The following is an 18,760-nucleotide window of genomic DNA, read 5'->3' as shown; positions in this document are numbered from 1 at the left end:
CAAATGGCAAATCAAGGACATGATATGTTACATAAAATAGCGAATCAGGATGATGTGTCACATGAAAATGTGTATATGTGTGTTGTGGCAGATTAAAGTGCATATATGCGGGATATTTAGGATCTAAAATGGAACAAACGTGATCATGAAAATTAAAAATGAGGCATTTCGAAATATAAAATTGAAAATGGGACATTTTGGGTCATGAAAATCGAAAATGAGAAATTTTGGGCCATGAATATAAAAAATGGGGCATTTGCTAAACACCATTAAATCAAGCCCACGTATAATTTCAAAACAAGCCCATGTCCAAAATCATCGCAACCCATCTCAAAAATGCTATATAGTATATATTTCCCTGTATGTATGTAAAATTGTGCATCGCAAACCAAAACAAAACAAGCAAAATTATCAATTGACTGACAGCCGCGAAAGCGATTGTCCTGATCATATCACATAACTATGTACACTTATATAATATCGTTTGATTTTGTTTTTTAAATTGATAATTGATAATCTAATCGTGTTGTGATTTTACATACAGACAATATGTCAGGCGATTTGATTTTGAACTCGGCGTGTAGTGGATGCGGATCGATGAGTGAATTGTACGGAAGCAATTGCAAGCACTTGACTCTATGCGTTTCTTGTGGCAAATCAATGGCTGAGAAGCGAACTAAGTGCTACGATTGCGGTGCCCCCATCACTCGTTTAATTAGGGTTTGTTCCCCGTAATCTCGATAAATTAATTTTCGATGAATTAATAACTGAATTCTCCGGTCTCGAGGCTGTGATATTTATCGAAAGAGGTTTAACTAAACGTGTGCGTTTAATTTTTGTTTATATACAGCGTAATCTGGATATATTAATACGTGATTAACTACTGAATTCTCCCTAATTATTCAAAGAGGTTTAACTAAATGTATGCGTTTAATATGTTTGTATACAGTTTAATCTCGATAAATTATTACTTGATAAAGTAATAAATGAATTTTCCGGTCTCAAGGCTAAAAGAGGTTTAACGAAATGTATGCGTTGAATATGTATATGTACAGCTAAATCCAGATAAATTAATTCTTAATGAAATAATAACTGAATTCTCTGGTAATCGAGGCTCTTTATTAAGAGAAGTTTAGCTAAATGTATGTATTTTAATTTGTATATATATACACAACCACACAAAGTCCTACTTGTATTGAGTTGATTAATGAGGCTTTATTGTGTTTTATTATTTAGGTCTATTTCAGCTCTGATTGCATTTGTTTAGTTTTTTGAATTTTTATCTCTCAGAGATGATGATTTGTTTCAGAGTAGGAATGTGTTGTGATTTTGAACTAGTATTGAAACAACTTGTGGCAGTTGTGATGATTGTAACTTGCAGGTTTTTCCCTTTTTTTGAAAATTAGAAGGGTCTAGTCAGTTGTTATACCTCACTAGGTTCCAACGATGTTTTCTATGTATAATAGTAACGCTTACATATGAACTCTGTTATTGAGCCTATACTCTGAATGTTTATCCTAGTTTACCTCATACACCAAATTTTGATATAAAGTATCAGTATAGTAAGTATTAGATAACCATTGAGACATGAGAATGTTCATCAAAATGAATGGAAATCTCTCCTTAAACATCGAAGGAGAAAAGATAACCAGTGCATGCTTTCGGCCCCCCCCAACACACACAAAATAAATAAGTTTGTAGGCTGTTAAATTGCGCACTGCAGATAATTATGTTGCACATTGTCTCAGCATGTGCTAAACCTTACCATTACCTCAAGAATCACCAATTCGTGACCTATATAAGTCTGTTTCAGATTTATTGAAACGTACCCTCACCACTGTGTAATTTTGTATGTGATCAATTCAGGAATATAATGTCCGGGCCTGCTCTAGCACCGACAAGAATTATTTCATTGGTAGATTTGTGAGTGGTTTACCAAATTTTTCAAAGAAAAAGAACTCTGAGAAATGGTCTATTCAAAAGGAAGGGGTACAGGGGCGCCAACTCAGTGATGCATTGAAGGTACCGCCTTTTTGTTACTTAAAATGTGACATTTATTCTTATTTCATCTATAAACTTTTTTGTTGATTAGTATTACTAGCATTAAGGGCATATAGATTCCGTGATAAGCCTTCTATTGTATTTACAAGGAGTGCTTTATTTTTGGTTATCAAGCTTTTAATTATGCATGCTTCTTACCGTCTGTTGATATTTCTAAGCTGTTTACTAGGGGAGGCTTTGGCCCCACCGGGGTTTGATAAGCTTGAAGTGTATGTATATATGTCTGTGTGCGTTCGCACGCACACTCTTTTCTTTATGGTTATTACTTATCAATATTGGAACTAAATTCCGTAAAATCCATTTATAGTTTTTTGAATTTTGTTGTTATTAATTAGCTGTACATACCAATATCTAGAAGAGAAATGGTAGCAAGTGTTAACACCCAATTATTTCCAGGTTATACTTTCCTATGTGTTGGAAGAATAATATATTTGAACTGAACTGGACATGGATTTGTTGAACATATTCAGTCCTACACTCCTATGTATGTGAATCAGTTAAAAGTCATTAATAGGGTCAGAGTTGAAGTCAACAACGGGGATAAGTGAAAAGCTAGTTGGTGTTAAAATTTTAAAACTTTTAGAGTTTATTTGCATTTATTATGTTATTTGTGAAATAGGATTTCATTAAAAGGTGTTTTCAAGATGAGAACTATCACCAACTTTGTCTGTGTAAATTACTAATGTTCTAGCTAGGATACGCATTTCAGATTGCCTTTACAACTAATCTCTCTCTCTCTCTCTCTCTCTCTCTAAATATATATATATATATATAGAGAGAGAGAGAGAATAGATATGTACAGAAATATTCTCTTAGAGTCCACTTCTATATATTTGATTCTTAGCGGATTATCAGTGGTATTCGTTGAATATGTGCTTCAGATTCAGCATGACAGTTGCATTGAACCATGTTTAGTGTGATATGATGTTTCTTAGATTCATTTATGCATACTTCCTATAGTCATATGCATGGTTATTGCCAAGCCGTGCCAAGACGCTTGAGTATTTCAAGAAGACTAGTCAACAAGTCGCCCGACTAATAGTTATAAGTTTACTGTTCATCCATATACATAAATTTGTTGGATGTACTATTTAATGAAAGCGTCAATTTCATTGTTTAAATTAAAAGTAATAGAAAGAATTATGTTTGTGTTAAAACAAAATAAAATCCATTTGTAACTTTGTATTATAATTGACTATAAGATTTTCGAACAAAAACTGATGTTCACCTGTTTTTGATTTTGTATCCGGGTTTCTGTTGTTCGAGTTTATTTTTAATCTTGACATGATGACTAGCTGTCTTCGTGAAAACCTTGGTCATACGAGCAAATGCCATAATTATAGTTATCAAAAGGCTATTAATTCTTGGTGTATATAAGTGCTCATCAAAGTTGTTTTTTGTAGTTGTGTTTGGACTCTATAATTAAGTAAAATTGTTATTTTACTTTGTAGGAGAAATACAAAAACAAACCTTGGCTCCTAGAGGATGAAACTGGTCAATTTCAGTATCATGGTGTGCTCGAGGGTGCACCATCAGCAACATATTACCTACTAATGCTGCAAGGAAAGGAATTTGTTGCAATTCCTGCTGGTTCATGGTATGCGGGATCTAAATGCGGCTTCTTTTGTATAGCTCGTAGTTATAGATAGTTTTGCTTTGTGAATAAAGTTTGACTGTTATGTCTATATCATCTACATTGCCTTTCTTTAGGTACAATTTCAACAAAGTTGCACAGTATAAGCAACTTACCCTGGAAGAAGCAGAAGAGAAAATGAAAAATAGACGGAAAACAGCAGATGGGTATGAAAGATGGATGATGAAGGCAGCAAATAATGGGGCTGCTGCTTTTGGTGAAGTCGAAAAGTTTGATGACAAAGAGAGCGGAGCTGGAGGGGGAAGAGGACGTAAAAAAACTACAGGTGATGATGATGACGAAGCTAATGTCTCGGACAAGGGTGAGGAAGATGAAGAAGAAGAGTCTGCAAGGAAAAATAGACTTGGCCTTAACAGGAAAGGTGGTGGTGGTGATGATGATGAAGAAGGTCCGAGAGGTGGCGACTTTGATTTTGATGATGATGATATCGAAAAAGGTGAGTGTGTGTAGTATACATGTTTACATTGTTACACACATGAAACTTCCTGGATCACATTTATCTATATGGGTTTATATGGTCATTAATGTGTGAAGTTCTTATCCCCCCCCCGGCAGAGGTAGTGTCCTATCATGCAGTTATGTTTCTTCACATGTGTACAATATTACTTATTTCAGTAAGAAACTTTGCCGGTTGCCTCTGTAAAATTATGTGTTGGCATAAGCTTTGTACTTAATACTCTCTTTTTCAGCCTTAAGATTTTTTAGTTTGCAGTGAAGTATGAAGTCTTGCCAACCAATTGTTTGAATTCTAAATAATTATGGTTTTGTTTTAGATTACTATTCAGTATCAGTAACCCTAGATGATTTAAACTGATCATGATATAATAGTTTGGTGGTTTGCATTTCATGAAATTCACTTTGGGGTTTTCTAATTTAGCTTTTAAGTGAAACGCTCTATAATAGTTCTTGATAGAGCTCCAGATTTTAAAATTTTGGTGTTGACTATTATTAGGGGATGACTGGGAGCATGAAGAAATATTCACAGATGACGACGAACGTGTAGAAAATGATCCCGAGGAGCGTGAAGATTTGGGCCCTGAAATTCCAGCTCCTCCAGAAATTAAGCAGGTCTGTCTAATTTTAAAGTGTTGAAGACATTTGCTATTTTAAAGTGTTGAAATACATTTGCTATTTTAAAGTGTTGAAATACATTTGCTATTTTAAAGTGTTGAAATACATTTGCTATTTTATGTGCATTTAGGATGAAGAGGACGAAGAAGGTGAAGAAAAGGAGGGTGGATTGAGCAACTCTGGTAAAGAGTTGAAGAAATTGCTGGGACGAACAAATGGGCTAAATGAATCTGATGCAGAGGATGATGACGACGATGACGATGATGATGACGAAGTAAGTGTCTACTATTATTTAAGAAAGGGAAATGTTCTCACTACACCAATATAATACAGCAGCACTAGCCCAGGTTTCATTATTTCATGATGTGTGATGACAATTTTTGTAGATTTTTAAGGAAAACGAGGAGACGATATTATAATTATTGTTATGTCAAGAAAAGAATTTAATAATAAATTTTTGGTTCACAAGGTAGTGCTTGTATCATCTCTTAAACATGGCTAAAAAGATAGTCCTTAAGCTGTACAATCTTGAAAATAACACTCGGGGTTGCTGTACATTTTGGAAGTAAGATTTTAAATAAATAATGATATCTACTATTAACATCGTTCGTTTCTTTAAATATGAAGTTCCCAACTCTAGCAAGGAAATGCTTGCTGTTGCCTATGCCGCCAGCGGCATAAGCTTGTCGCCTGGCGTTGCTAGTACCAACATAATTTTGGTACTTTCTGAAATAAAATACAAAGATTGTAGAAGATAGTTGAAAGAAGTGTGTCAATTATGTCAAAAAATAAAATTTGTCCCTAGTTGAGCGCCTATGTTGAGCTATGTTCTAGCATACATCCTGATTCCTGTTCACAACATCAAACAAACTCAAAATTTCTTTATGGTATCTTTAATACCAGCTTTGATGAGTTTCTCTGGTTTGTGCAGGAAGATGAAATTTCAGCGTCCCCTATACTAGCTCCAAAGAAGAAGGATGCTCCCAAAGAAGAACCTGTTGATAACAGTCCTTTGAAACCTATTTCTTCAACACCTGCTCGCGGGACCTCTTCTACTTCTAAGTCTGCAAAGGGAAAGAGAAAGGTGTCTGCTGATGATGCAAAGGCTGCTATAACTGTTCCTTCTAAAAAAGCGAAGACAGAAAATGTAGGTTTGCGCTTGCGTCCTTGTTTAAATTTATGCTTAATACCTGCTTTCGGGATCTAGTATGTAGCGCCTTAGGGTTTAAACAAAGCTTTTTTTTGTTCTTAGATGGAAAAGGTGACCATCGACTTGACCTTGGTGATAAATGATAGTAATAGAATCACATTACATAGAAAGCAAACCTAGGTAGGGTAGATAATTGTTGTGTTTTAGCTAATTGTTTGCTCTATATCTGAATCCTTTTTAGGATGTTAAACCCGTTAAAGAAGAACCAGTCTCCATTTCAAAAAGGAATGTGCCCAAAAAAGGTTCATCTTCAGCACCCGTCGAATCCGGGTCAGCAGTTACTGGTCCTGTCACGGAAGATGAAATAAGGGCCGTCTTGACACAGGAAAAACCGGTGACCACACAAGATCTTGTCGCCAAGTTCAAATCTAGACTAAAATGCAAAGAGGTATGTTGTTAATTATTTAATTTATCAGAGCTTTCTCAGTGCTATTCCTGAAGGTAAATCATACAAGGGATGTAGGAAAAGTGAGTCTTCGATGAACAATCTGTTCTCATTATAATTAGCAGCTGAAACACCTTTCATTCTAATGCATGTGATTCTTTTACCACACATATGCTAGCATGCTGATACTTCCTTTTCCTAGAGTATAGTAGTACTGTAATTTACTTGCAAAGAGGAACGGAAGAAAACAGTAAAGAAAAACATAATACAAAAAAAAAGGATTCAAAGGTGGTGCATGGTTTAGTTATTAACACTGCTTGACAATTTACAAGATTTTAGGGCTCTGATTTGCAGGACAAGAATGCTTTTGCGCTTATACTAAGGAGAATTTCAAAGATACAGAAAACCGCCAGTGGGAAAAGCTTTGTAGTTTTGAGAGAAATGAAACCTGATGCTTAGCAGTGATGTTGTGCCTTAATTTCAAACTCATCTTTCAACAAGGCAGTTTTAATGTTGCAGTCTTGAGGGGGTACTATTGTCAACTATATTTCGATTCACTGCAAGTTGATTTGATCTTGTAAACTCAGTACTTGGTAGGTGTTTTTACTTTGCTAAACTTGGGAGTTGGGATAATAATAGTAAACGTACAATTGAAAGGTGTATAAAATTTGTTACAGAAAATTTTGTTTCCTATTTTGTGATGAAAATATAAATCCAAGAATCAACACTAGGGCTCATTTGATAAAATTCAAAAATCTTCTTTTAGGGAGGGCTCAATTGATAAAACTGTTTGTTCTGTTTTTGATTTCTAGATAAAATGCTCAAGATATCAAAATAGAGTATGTTTATCTAGTGGTTCATTACAAAATTTTGAATTTATTTTAAAGAATACAAATATTTAACCGGACGAAACTTGCTTGGAAAAATAAAATTGAAATAACAGCAATTTTTTCTCTTTACAGATACCGTTTCTCTTTACCAACAAAAATTATATACATAAATACAAAAAAAACAGAATTGTATAAATTATTAACACTTTTAGTATGTTCTTTTCAGCGTTTTACTTAAAATACAGAGAAAGTAATAAAAAAGGGATATATTAGGTCTATTCATAATATTGATTAAGAAAATCTTTACAAATTGATATGCCTTAATATTATTATTAATAACTAAAACTAATCTTTAAGAAGGTGATCTCTTTACTTAATTTGTCAACCCCTTAAAATGAGCTTGTTGACTTATATTTATATAAGTCACAAACGGGTTATTTCTTACAAAATAGACCTTCTTGGTTATATTCCATAATTATCTTAATTATGATTCATTTGGGTCGTATTCTCCTGATCCAACATTTGTCCCCCTAGAACAACATCTTTAGATTTGCATGTTAGTTTCTTCAATCCCTGAAATTGAAATATTAAATGTTGTGCCAAAATAAAAATAAAATAGCTAAAACCGGGAAGATAATAAATTGTACAAAAATGAAACAAAATAAGCGCGAGAGTAAATGGAAGTTAAAATAAAAGGTAGGAAATAAAAATGAAGATGAAGATGAGAATTATTCATTTATATATTTTATTATATATATATATATATTTATTTATTTATTATATATATATATATATTTGCAAACGCATAAATACCGTTTTTCTTTTGTTTTGTTTTTTGAGTGGTATTGATTGGGTTGTGGCTGTTCGGCTTCTTTCTTCTCTATCTAAACCGATACAGTTTCCGGAGGAGCATTACACTCACCCTTCAGTTTGATAAACCTGTAAGTTTTCCTTATCTCTTCTCTTCTTCTACATCTTCTTTGGTTGTTCTGTTTGTGGGTTGTTATCCTATCTTCTTATAATCTCGACTATTTTGTTATTTCTTTATGGATCAATCTAGTTCTTCCTCACTTCGAACCGCCTCTAATCGCGATCCCGGTAAAAGGCCTCTTGAGAAGGGCGGCCAAGAATCTTCTTTGAATCTGAACCATCTGGAGATTCCTGATTTGGCCCAATGTGGGTCTTTTGATTTTTTAAACGAGGACGATTTCTTGAAGGGCATTCCTATGGGGCCACTTCATGCGCCGCCTTTGAGTCCTCGGACCGTAGAGTTTATGAATCGCATAGTAGAATAGAGTTTGGGTTTAGGGAAGCAAGAGTTCGGGGACAAATTAAGTTTAAATTATTTAAGTCATTATATTACTAAGGATCCGCCGCTGAGTAAGTTGAAGGCGTGTGTAGATTTGGTTAATGGGTATCGCTATCGGGTCCCGACGGCCGATGAGCGGGTCTGGATGATGTCGGAGTTTGGTATGCATGGGATACCGTTGATTTTGTTTCATTTCGGGTTTCGATTGCCCATGCATCCCTTTTTCTTGGATATTTTCGAGGCTATTGGGTGTGGTGTCAGTCAGTTGACGACCAGTTCTATGGCTCAACTTAGTGGGTTTGTTGTTTTCTGCTGTGACAAGGGTCTGGTTCCCTCTTTTAAGTTAATTTTTTCGATATACGCAGTCCGTTACCACGGCGGACAGGTTTATTTTGACTGTCCCTATAATAGAGTTAAGATTGTAAGTGTTCGGTCATCGAACTCCGGGTATCATTCCAAGTGGTTACACATCGGGGGCCCCGATTTAGAGTTTGTGAAGCCATGTGGGAAAGTCGACCAACTTACCCTCGACTACCTGAACAACATTGAGAAATTTGACATATGTCAGTTGAACGAGTTCCATGGTTTGACGTCGGTGTATACCCACCTTCTGTTAAAAGAACTTAGTATTTTGGAAATGCATTATTGTAAGGGGGAGTCTTTGATGATTAAACTTTTCTTCGATTTTTATTTCTCTTTGTTTTACCCATCTTTTGATTATTATTTTTATTTCGATGTTTGTTTGCCTTAAATGTTTTTGTGTCTTGAACTGGCCCTCTTTTTTCCTTTTATTTCGTTTCAGTGGTCGGGGCCTCTTTAGAGAAAATTCTGAACACTGGGTTTAAGAAAGAGATGGATAAAGCGATGTTGATGCTTGTGCAGCTGGCTTCCAGGAAAAGTGGGGATGCCTCGCATGCCGGTCCCTCGAGGGCTGGGACATCAGGTGTTGGACACTTTGTGTCTATTGAGTTACTAGACGATCAAGGGAATAAGGTGGTTGAAGATTCTGGGAGAGTCATGCAAGATGTTGGTGTGACTGATTTGAATCCTCGCAAGAGGAGCCGTCGAGAGGTTGGGGGAGAAAATGTTGAGGGTGGTGACCTCGTGGAGACCGTTGCGACGGGTAGCGGAGTCAACAAGACTATAACCCTGATTGGTAGTCGTGCTTTGATGACTAACACTGTCGACCCTCGGGCGAGGAAGGATTCTGTTGGGGTTGAAATTCAACTGACGGATCGCTGGACTGGAGGTACGACCGTGCCCTTAAGGGCTTTTAAGCTATTTTTTCTCCCTCAGGACTCCGTTGCCTATGAAGATCGACGTCGCGACGAGCTTGTCGATAGATGCAAAAGCAGAGTTGGTCGGGTATGATCTTTTTATATATAATTCGTGTGAATTTCTTTGTGTTTATCTATTCTTGTTCTTAGTTTAATCTATGTACCATGCTTCTTTCTGCAGTTTTTATCCGATTTTATGCATGTGTTGGAAGAGTATAAGGCTGATAATGGTAGTGAAGCCTGAACCCTGTTGGAAGCTGATGTGTCGGCTCTCAAGACTGAGAAAAAGAAGCTAGGTTCGAGTTGTTTAGATTTAGAAAGGAGGGTCAGTGATTTGGCTGAGACTAATTCTGCCTTGTCAAAGCGTGTTGGGGAATTAGAGTTGTCTGAGCAGTCAACGAGTGGGAAGATATCGGAGCTCGAGGGAAAGCTTCGCGATGTTGAGAAGGAACGTGACAGTTTAAAATGATTGTTTTAGACTTGGATGCCCCGTGAACGATGTACAAGTTTTAAATTTCTGCTACTATCCTTTGAATTACGATGTTCCTTGTTGATGATACTTTGGTTGTTATACTTTTATGATATTTTGTGTGACATGCTTATGGAGGTCTTTCGGCCTTAGACATTTAAGATGTTTATTTTAATCTCACCGATTTCCAGTTTATTTATCTATTTGAGAGGGTTTGGTCAATTCCTTAAGGGATTGGTTTGTTCCACTTGTAGGTTGACATTTTTTTCGTTGGTAATTTCCCGAGAAATTTACGCTGGTTCATGATTTTTTTCGTGACAGGAACATAAGCGTGAAACTTTTTAATTACTTGGTGCTTTTGGAGTTCATTACAACCTCGTCTGTCCTTGAGTTTGTTCGTGTAGTGTTTAAATGGAATGTACAAGTAACTTGGATATGGAAGAACCATTTATTATTCGTAATCTGGACCATTTCTTTGTGAAGCATGCTGCTTCGTAAAATAACTTAGAAGCTTTCATTATCATAAATTAAACGTCCCTCGATGGGGATCTCATAACGACCCTAATTGCATTAAGGGTTGATTTTTTGTATGGAAGTTGTAGCCTTACGGTTTCAAACATTACACATAAAAGCTAATCACTGATAAAATTTATTGAGGTGAATGTCGTTCCAGACGTTCTTAATTGGTTGACCGTCGAGATGTGAGAGCTCATAGGTTCCTGCGCTGACAACCTTCGACACTCGGTAAGGGCCTTCCCACGTTGGCTTAAATTTTCTGAAACGGGGGGCTGCGATGCGGCGAAATCTCGAAGGACGAGGTCACCAACCTTGAAGCGCTTGTTTTTGACTTTTTTGTTGAAGTATTTTGCAGTCTTTTCTTGCTGCGCGATCATGCGGAGTCTAGATTCCTCTCCTGTTTCTTCGAGCAAGTCATTGTGAAAGTGCAAGCCCTCAAGCGTGAGGGAAGGGTCGAAGACTTCTACCCTTGGGGAAATTAGGCTTATCTCGACGGGCAAGACGGCATCGACGCCATACACGAGGCGGAAAGGAGTTTCGCCTGTTGTGCTTCGGGGAGTTGTCCTGTAGGACCATAATACGTTTGGGAGCTCATCAACCCAACAGCGGGGAATTTTTTCAATTCTTTTCTTTAATCCTTGTAGGATGGTTCAATTCGTCACTTCTGCAAGGCCATTGACATGTGGATACGTAATCGAAGCCTTAATATGCTGGATTTTTAATTCGTCTAAAGCTTTCTCAAATTGTGCCCCCATAAATTGCGTGCCATTGTCTGAAACTAAAATCCTTGGGATTCCAAATCGAAATACCACATACTCCATGAAAAACTCAATCATTTCTTTCTCTCTGATCTTGGAAAGGGGTTTCGCCTCGACCCATTTTGTCGCATAATCAACTGCGCCCACGATATATTGGCATTGATTTTTAGACTTTGGAAAGAGCCCTACGATATCTATTCCCCACTGGAAGAAGGGGCATGGGGCGAGAATCGAGTTGAGCTCGGCCGTTGGTCGATGGCTTATGCTTCCATGTAGTTGACATGCTTGGCATTTTCTAACATATTCCTCACAATCTTTACGAATTGTGGGCCAATATAGTCCTTGTTTGATGATCTTAAGTGATAGGTTCTTTCCCCCAAGGTGTTCAACACAGATGCCTGTGTGTACTTCGACCATCGCTTGGTGAGCTTCCTCTGAGGTCAAACATCGGAGCAGAGGTTCATATAGGGCGCGTCGATACAGCGACGAACCGATTACACAGTAGTTTCTTGCCTTAAACATGAGTGAGCGAGCTTCGTTTTTCCCGTCAGGGAGTTTGTTGTCGATAATATAGTCGAGGAATGGCTTTCGCCGGTCGGGGCTATCCTGGATCTGGTTGACATAAAATTCATCGATGGCAGAGGCCGTTAAGACGTCGACATATACCGGATCGAGATTGACAGGTAAATTGGAGGATGCTAACTTGGCCAGGGAATCCGCCCACTGGTTTTTTTCTCTATCAACATTCGAGAGCTTCCATGAAGAGAACTTTTTGAGTAGTTCTTGTGTTCGTGGTAGGTATTGAGCCATTCTTTCGCTGTGTGCCTTGAACTCCCCGTTTATTTGTTTAGAGACTAGTTGGATCTGTGAAGTACCCCTCCTTCTAGCACCAAATGATATGTCTTAATATTATTATTAATAACTAAGACTAATCTTTAAGAAAGATCTCTTTACTTAATTAGCCAACCCCTTAAAATTAGGTTGTTGTCTTATATTTATACCAAGTCCCAAATGAGCTATTTCTTACAAAATGGGTCTTCTTGGATTTTATATTATATTCCATAATTATCTTAATTATGAATTTTTTGGGCCGTATTCTCCTGGTCCAACACAAATCTATCCATTTGTAGGAAGAAAGTTTTTGAAGAAAAGTAAATAAAACTTTCTCTACGATTAATTTTCTTTCTCTCATCAAAAAAAGATTATGAGCATAACTCGAAAAGAAAATTTTAAAATTCTTTTCCCCGTTTTTAATCATTTATTTATTTTTGCTAAAGTGTTTTTAATTATACAATTTTACAATGCCTAGATTTATTGTTGTGTACCCGTCCACAAGACAAATATGTTCTCGGCCCAACCCAACCCAACTCGTTCGTATAAGACCCCATATATAAAACCCCCCATTTTGTTCAATTGGGGGAGGGAGAAACAGATTTTGTCGTTGGCTCTCGTTGCTGAGTTGAACTCTAATCCTGTTAAAAGATGCCAGGTATTGATTCGACAACAATTGCTTATGCTTTTTAATTAATTCATAGATGATAATTTATAAAAATGCTCTGTATATATGAATAATTGTTTGTTTTATTTAATGTTTATAGGAGGAGTACAATCTGATAGAGAAGACAAGGTTTCTCTTGAACTCAATGAAGAGATTCTTCAAAGCATGGAAGTCGGCATGGCTTTTCGTGATTATGTATGTATTACTCAACAAATACACACACACACACACAGAGAGAGAGAGAGAGAGAGAGAGAGAGAGAGACAGAGAGAGAGAGAGAAATTTTAAGTTTAATTTATATGCTTAATTATGTAGTTTACACTCAACACATACTCACACACACACACAGAGAGATTGATGTAAATTTTAATTTATATGCTTATTATGTATGATTTCACTCAACACACGACACACACACACACACAGAGAGAGGGGGGGGGGAGATGGAGTGGGAGAGAGAATGCGAGATTAAAGGGAGAGAGAGAGATGGAGAGGGAGAATGGGAGATTGAGAGAGAAAGAGAGAGAGAATGAGAGAGGGGGGGGGAGAGAGGGAGAGTACAAGTTTAATATTATATGCTTATCTATATATCTATTCACTCAACAGAGAGAGAGAGAGAGAGAGAGAGAGAGAGAGAGAGAGAGAGAGAGAGAGAGAGAGAGGGAGAGAGAGAGGGATAGGGGGGGAGAGGGAGAGGGAGAGATTTTTAAGTTTAATTAGTTTGTTTCCAGTATTTTTTGTTGAACATATTAGCTTAGCTTCTTTTGTGCACGAGCAATATTTAAAATCTAGCTAATTAACTGATTAAAAAATACGATGATGAGGAGACTGGAGGTTGCAATCCAAGTGCACCTGAAATAACCAGGAAATGCATAAAAGATTTTGAAGGCGGTCATTTATTTTATTTTTCTACTTTGTGAAGCTACAGCATTTCAATTATTAAAACCAAGGGGGATTGTATTTGAAATAGTGATAAGAAATGTAAATGAGATGTAGTTGATTGCATACCTGAAAGTAAGGTATACCCCCCCCCCCCCCCCCCACAAGGTTATTAAGTTTTAAGTGAATTTTAGAAATTCCTTTATTATTAGTAGATGCTTTGGAAATGATCAAACATCGATATGATTTAATGTACTGGAGTTCCTTTTTTTCTTGATAAATTACTATGATCATATTTAAAATTAAGCATTGTTTTTGTGAATACTAAATCATAGATAAATTCAGCAGTTTGTAGTATGGCTACACAATACTGATTATATCTAACTTATCTGAGCTTCACCACCTTTATATTACTGCTGAGTAGACGCTAATATATCATTATTATTGTGGTGATAACACCTGTTTGTTTAGAGGCTATGTTTAATGCTGCCCTCTAAACTATAAGATTTGTTATTAAATTATCTTTGTGATTTATTAATTTGATATTATTCAGGCTTCTTATTTTGTTAATTTATGATAATATTTTTAAAATCAGAGTACTGACCTTTTTTTCCTCGGCAGAACGGCAGAATTAGTTCATTGGACTTTCATAAAACATCAAATTTCCTGGTGACTGCTAGTGATGATGAATCGATTCGTCTATATGATATCAGCAATGCAACGTTCGCCTCTCACTTTTAATTTTTGAAGTTATATAATTAAGAGACGATAAATTTTCACTTTCAGTTTATTTTGTATTTATTGAAGAATGATCTTGGATGTCTATACTCTTATCTTCCTGTTCTCCTCTTGCCATGTTTCTACATGTTCTGTAGTTCTTGGAAATTAGTATAGGAATAGCTGTTAATTTTTTGTGTAACTAATATGTGTTTTCATATCCTCAAATGTGGTGAATGTATTTTACAAGAAAATGTTTCAAATTGGAAAATGTTGTTGTGTTGTAGAGTTGTATTTCAACTCCAATATATGCCTAATGCATGTAGCACTCTGCTCTTTTTTCTATTTATGGTTTCTATAGTCTGTAGGATAGTAACATACTGAAACTTAAAGTCGTAGTTTTTAGTACTGTTAAATTGGCTGTCTGATTGGTTAAAATGTTACATATTGAGTGAAGCAAGGGTACCTTTCAAGATGTTATTTTCTAAAAACTATTGTTTAATGTTAATGAACTGTAATGACTCAAAAAAAGCTTCTTTTGTGACGAACAGTTTTTCTACATAAGAATATGCATCAGAGAAAGAGGAAAAGAAAGGAACAATATGCAGATATGCTAGTCCATGATGTAATATATTTGTGATCTTCACATTATCTGAAGTATGTGGTTAAATTTCTCTTTCGGACTTCTTAATAGTAAACTGATGAGAAAAACCCACTTTTTATCAGATGTTTAAAGACAATAAATAGCAAAAAGTACGGGGTTGATCTGGTCTGCTTTACATCTCATCCCACAACTGTTATATACTCCTCAAAGAATGGTTGGGACGGTATGTTTGTATTATGTATGTCAAAACAAAATTCTACCATTGTATATATAATGACAATAACTTACTATGCCATTTTTATTCAGAGTCACTGCGCCTACTTTCATTGCATGACAACAAGTATTTGCGGTACTTTAAAGGTCACCATGACAGGCACAGTTCTCTCCCTACATTTACCAGTTATTTATTTACATACAGTAATCATCTGTGATTTAAATTGACATTTTATTTCTTTAATTTTCTAGAGTTGTCTCCCTTAGCTTGTGTTCTCGAAAAGATCACTTTATCTCAGGTTCTCTTGATCGGACTGTGTTGCTCTGGGACCAAAGAGCGGATAAATGTCAAGTGAGACATGAACTACCTAAATCTTAATTTAAAAGGTAGCTCACTGTTGAATTGTTTACCAATTTATTTGTGCGTTTCAGGGTCTTTTACGAGTACAAGGAAGACCAGCTACAGCCTATGATGACCAAGGACTTGTTTTTGCAATAGCTTTCGGAGGATACATAAGGATGTTTGATGTTCGTAATTACGAAAAGGTTTGTAGCTGGAAAAAATATCAGTTCAGTGGTTGTTAACCTGCACAAAAGCATATTCAGTTTTAAACATAATGCTAATTTTTCAAATCTAATCATGAAAGGGTCCTTTTGAAATATTTTCTGTTGGCGGAGATATGTCTGATGCAAATGCTGTCAAATTTAGCAATGATGGAAAACATATGCTTTTGACAACCATGGATGGGCATATACATCTACTTGATTCCTTCCGAGGCGCACTAGTGAGTTGTCTTATCAATTCTTTTTTTCTGGAAGGAAGGGATTCACACGTTTCTCATAATTTGTCTTAGAGATTGCTCCCGATATAGTTTAGTTAATAATTTTTTTCATCAGGTAAACACATTCAATGTCAAGCCAGTTTCTAGCACTTCCACTCTGGATGCATCATTCAGCCCTGAGGGATCGTATGTTATATCAGGTAAGGATACTTTCTATCATGTACAAGTTTGGACATTATTGTGGTAATTTCTCTCGTACATTTTATCTGAGCTGAAGATGTGACACTTGACATTATCCGTATTTTACTAATTCCATAATGAGAAAGCTATGAAATGACCATGTGGATAACTACTGAATAATTTTATAATTAATTTTGGAGAATAAAAATATGCAACTGACAGAACCCACTGCCAGTAAGGTCTCTAGTTCCACTGAAACCATAGCGTTGTAGGTGTAAAATATCTATAGCGCCTACACTTATTCTTCAAATTTTGTTGAAAGTCTTGTGAATGAATGAATTGGCTTAAAACTATATAGTCAATAGAAAACCCCTATAACATAACCTAATGGAATAAGGCCCGTAAACCATTGGGCTTATATAGTTACCTACTAGACTACTACAAAACTACTAGCCCCACATATTAAATGTAGAAATATATATATATATATATGCTAATTTCCATATGATTAAACTATTTACCTAAAAAAATAAATATTCATTTTATTTGTGCTTCTGTTCCTCATCATAGTTACTTTTATTATGCAGTGGGTTCCCCTATACACAAATAACATTGTGGAATTGTACTTGTCCCTTTAAAGCAAGAATAATTTAGGACTACTGAGAAAGCTGTTCCAGCTGTATAGTTATGGAGGATAGAGGATAAATGAGTTTACTCAGTTGCTAACTTCTGGATACTAGTTTGACTCTTTAATTTTGTGGCTAATTGGCAGGTTCAGGTGATGGTAGTGTCTATGCTTGGAGTGTTCGGAGCGGAAAAGAAGTATGATTCACTTGCTCCTTTCAAATTATTTTCACTCTCCTAACCTCCCAACCCGCTCTGTTTTGGCATATTATCCGGTTTCCTTAATTTATGGTTCAGCCATTTAATACTTTAGTATGATTCACTTGCTCCTTTCAAATTATTTTCACTCTCCTAACCTCCCAACCTTCTCTGTTTTTGCAAATTATCCGGTTTTCTTAATTTATGGTTCAGCCATTTAATACTTTATTGGCCGTTATACTTTGAATTTCAAACATGTTACTAGTGACTGTGGCTTTAGTAATACTATCCAGTATCCAGTTCTCTGAAAAACTGTAATAACTAGTTATGTAAATTATATATCACATGAGAAATTAATAGAAATGTTAGAAACCATTAGAGTTTATGCAGTTACTTCAGTTATATAAATAAAAACCTTTCAGAGAATGAGAGTAGGGAACCTTCAATCTAGTGCAGACCGTAATATTTAAGGTGTCTTGTTAGTGTCATGTTTATATCCAAATGCTACTGGCTACAATGTACTTAAACCTTATGCAGTGAGTAGTAGTGTAGTATGAACGAATATGTAGACTTTAAAGTGGGTATAATAACTTTTCTGTTCTAATTCTTCAATGTAAGCATGGTTTTCATTTGCGAATAGAATGTTTTGTACGTTTCTGTTCTAATTTATGATGATTTATCTTTAAGTCTTTTCCTGGACAATAAGACTCTGACGTATCATATATCCAGGCTGCTAGTTGGATGAGTAGTGAGACTGAGCCTCCTGTCATAAAATGGGCTCCTGGAAGTCTTATGTTTGTTACAGGATCTTCTGAGCTATCGTTCTGGATTCCTGACTTGTCTAAATTGGCTACCTATGTGGGGAGAAAGTAGACAATCATTTAAGCAAGAACACTTGTTTTAGTAAAATATAATGCAAGTGACCTGAATGATGAACATGGAGAATTGATTAGTTTGCTCTGGAATATCGGAGATGCAGGTGGACTTCATTCTTTATATGCTCAGGTATGGTTTATAAATATGTTGGAAACTATATGGAAGAGCCTTATAAAATATGGAGACCACATTTTGTCTGCCGTTAGAAGTTTAGCTTCAGAGCTGGAGGTCTTTGAAGTAAGAAAAGATGCTCACATGTTAATTAGTAAGAATCATCGTTGAAGTAGGAAGAGATGCTAACTGATTAGTGAGAAACGTCCTTGAAGTAGGAAGAGATGCTAACACGTTGATCAGCGAGAATCATGATTTCATTGACATGTATGTTCTTCATCCGGCTAACTAATACCCTTTGTACATTTTGGTACTGGACATTGATCTTTGTTCGTCATTTGCCTTGACATTGATCTTTGTTTATTAGCAACTAATTATATGTCTTGTTTCTAACATGAAATCTGTCTAAATTTAATGGTCCTCCATTTAGTGGATGAGAGCGAGAAGATTCATGAGGTTTCTTAAATTAAAGTTTAAGGTTATTGATTTAAAATCAATATTATGTGAAAAGTCCACTAACACGTATAAGAAGATAACA

At 35.9% G+C, this 18,760-nt stretch overlaps 2 protein-coding genes across 5 annotated transcripts; both read left to right on the top strand.

Annotated features, from left to right (window-relative positions):
* Nucleotides 1-334: 334 nt before the first annotated feature.
* LOC141723570 (transcription initiation factor IIF subunit alpha) lies at nt 335-7,062 on the top strand. Of its 3 annotated transcripts, none has more exons than XM_074525408.1 (10): nt 335-464; nt 545-720; nt 1,867-2,022; nt 3,513-3,658; nt 3,772-4,151; nt 4,668-4,783; nt 4,917-5,060; nt 5,718-5,933; nt 6,178-6,384; nt 6,736-7,062. In XM_074525408.1, the coding sequence occupies exons 2-10, from the start codon at nt 550-552 to the stop codon at nt 6,838-6,840; spliced, it is 1,641 nt and encodes a 546-aa protein (XP_074381509.1). In that variant the 5' UTR covers nt 335-464; nt 545-549; the 3' UTR covers nt 6,841-7,062. The 3 variants fall into 3 exon arrangements, with proteins under 3 accessions (XP_074381509.1, XP_074381507.1, XP_074381508.1); XM_074525406.1 differs by having other exon boundaries at nt 6,721-7,062; XM_074525407.1 differs by having other exon boundaries at nt 380-720; nt 6,721-7,062.
* A 5,847-nt stretch (nt 7,063-12,909) lies between these two features.
* Nucleotides 12,910-18,527, top strand: LOC141723569 (protein ANTHESIS POMOTING FACTOR 1). Of its 2 annotated transcripts, XM_074525404.1 has the most exons (11): nt 12,910-13,029; nt 13,139-13,233; nt 14,539-14,639; nt 15,361-15,461; nt 15,545-15,611; nt 15,704-15,803; nt 15,884-15,997; nt 16,099-16,236; nt 16,349-16,433; nt 17,186-17,235; nt 17,965-18,527. In XM_074525404.1, the coding sequence occupies exons 1-11, from the start codon at nt 13,023-13,025 to the stop codon at nt 18,106-18,108; spliced, it is 1,002 nt and encodes a 333-aa protein (XP_074381505.1). In that variant the 5' UTR covers nt 12,910-13,022; the 3' UTR covers nt 18,109-18,527. The 2 variants fall into 2 exon arrangements, with proteins under 2 accessions (XP_074381505.1, XP_074381506.1); XM_074525405.1 differs by lacking the exons at nt 12,910-13,029; nt 13,139-13,233 and adding an exon at nt 15,186-15,259.
* Nucleotides 18,528-18,760: the final 233 nt, after the last annotated feature.

The sequence above is a fragment of the Apium graveolens genome, chromosome 5 (genome assembly GCF_009905375.1).
Source record: "Apium graveolens cultivar Ventura chromosome 5, ASM990537v1, whole genome shotgun sequence".
Taxonomy (NCBI): Eukaryota; Viridiplantae; Streptophyta; class Magnoliopsida; order Apiales; family Apiaceae; genus Apium; species Apium graveolens.
The sequence above is the reverse complement of the archived record's forward strand: the minus strand, read 5'-3'. Positions and strand labels throughout refer to the sequence as shown.

Coding starts and splice junctions, on each gene's coding strand:
- LOC141723570 (XM_074525406.1), top strand. CDS start 550: ATGTCAGGCGATTTGATTTTGAACTCGGCGTGTAGTGGATGCGGATCG. Junction 721..1,866: donor CCATCACTCGTTTAATTAGG/GTTTGTTCCCCG, acceptor TGATCAATTCAG/GAATATAATGTCCGGGCCTG. Junction 5,061..5,717: donor ATGACGATGATGATGACGAA/GTAAGTGTCTAC, acceptor TGGTTTGTGCAG/GAAGATGAAATTTCAGCGTC.
- LOC141723569 (XM_074525404.1), top strand. Junction 14,640..15,360: donor TATGATATCAGCAATGCAAC/GTTCGCCTCTCA, acceptor ACTTTTTATCAG/ATGTTTAAAGACAATAAATA. Junction 16,237..16,348: donor ATTCCTTCCGAGGCGCACTA/GTGAGTTGTCTT, acceptor TTTTTTCATCAG/GTAAACACATTCAATGTCAA.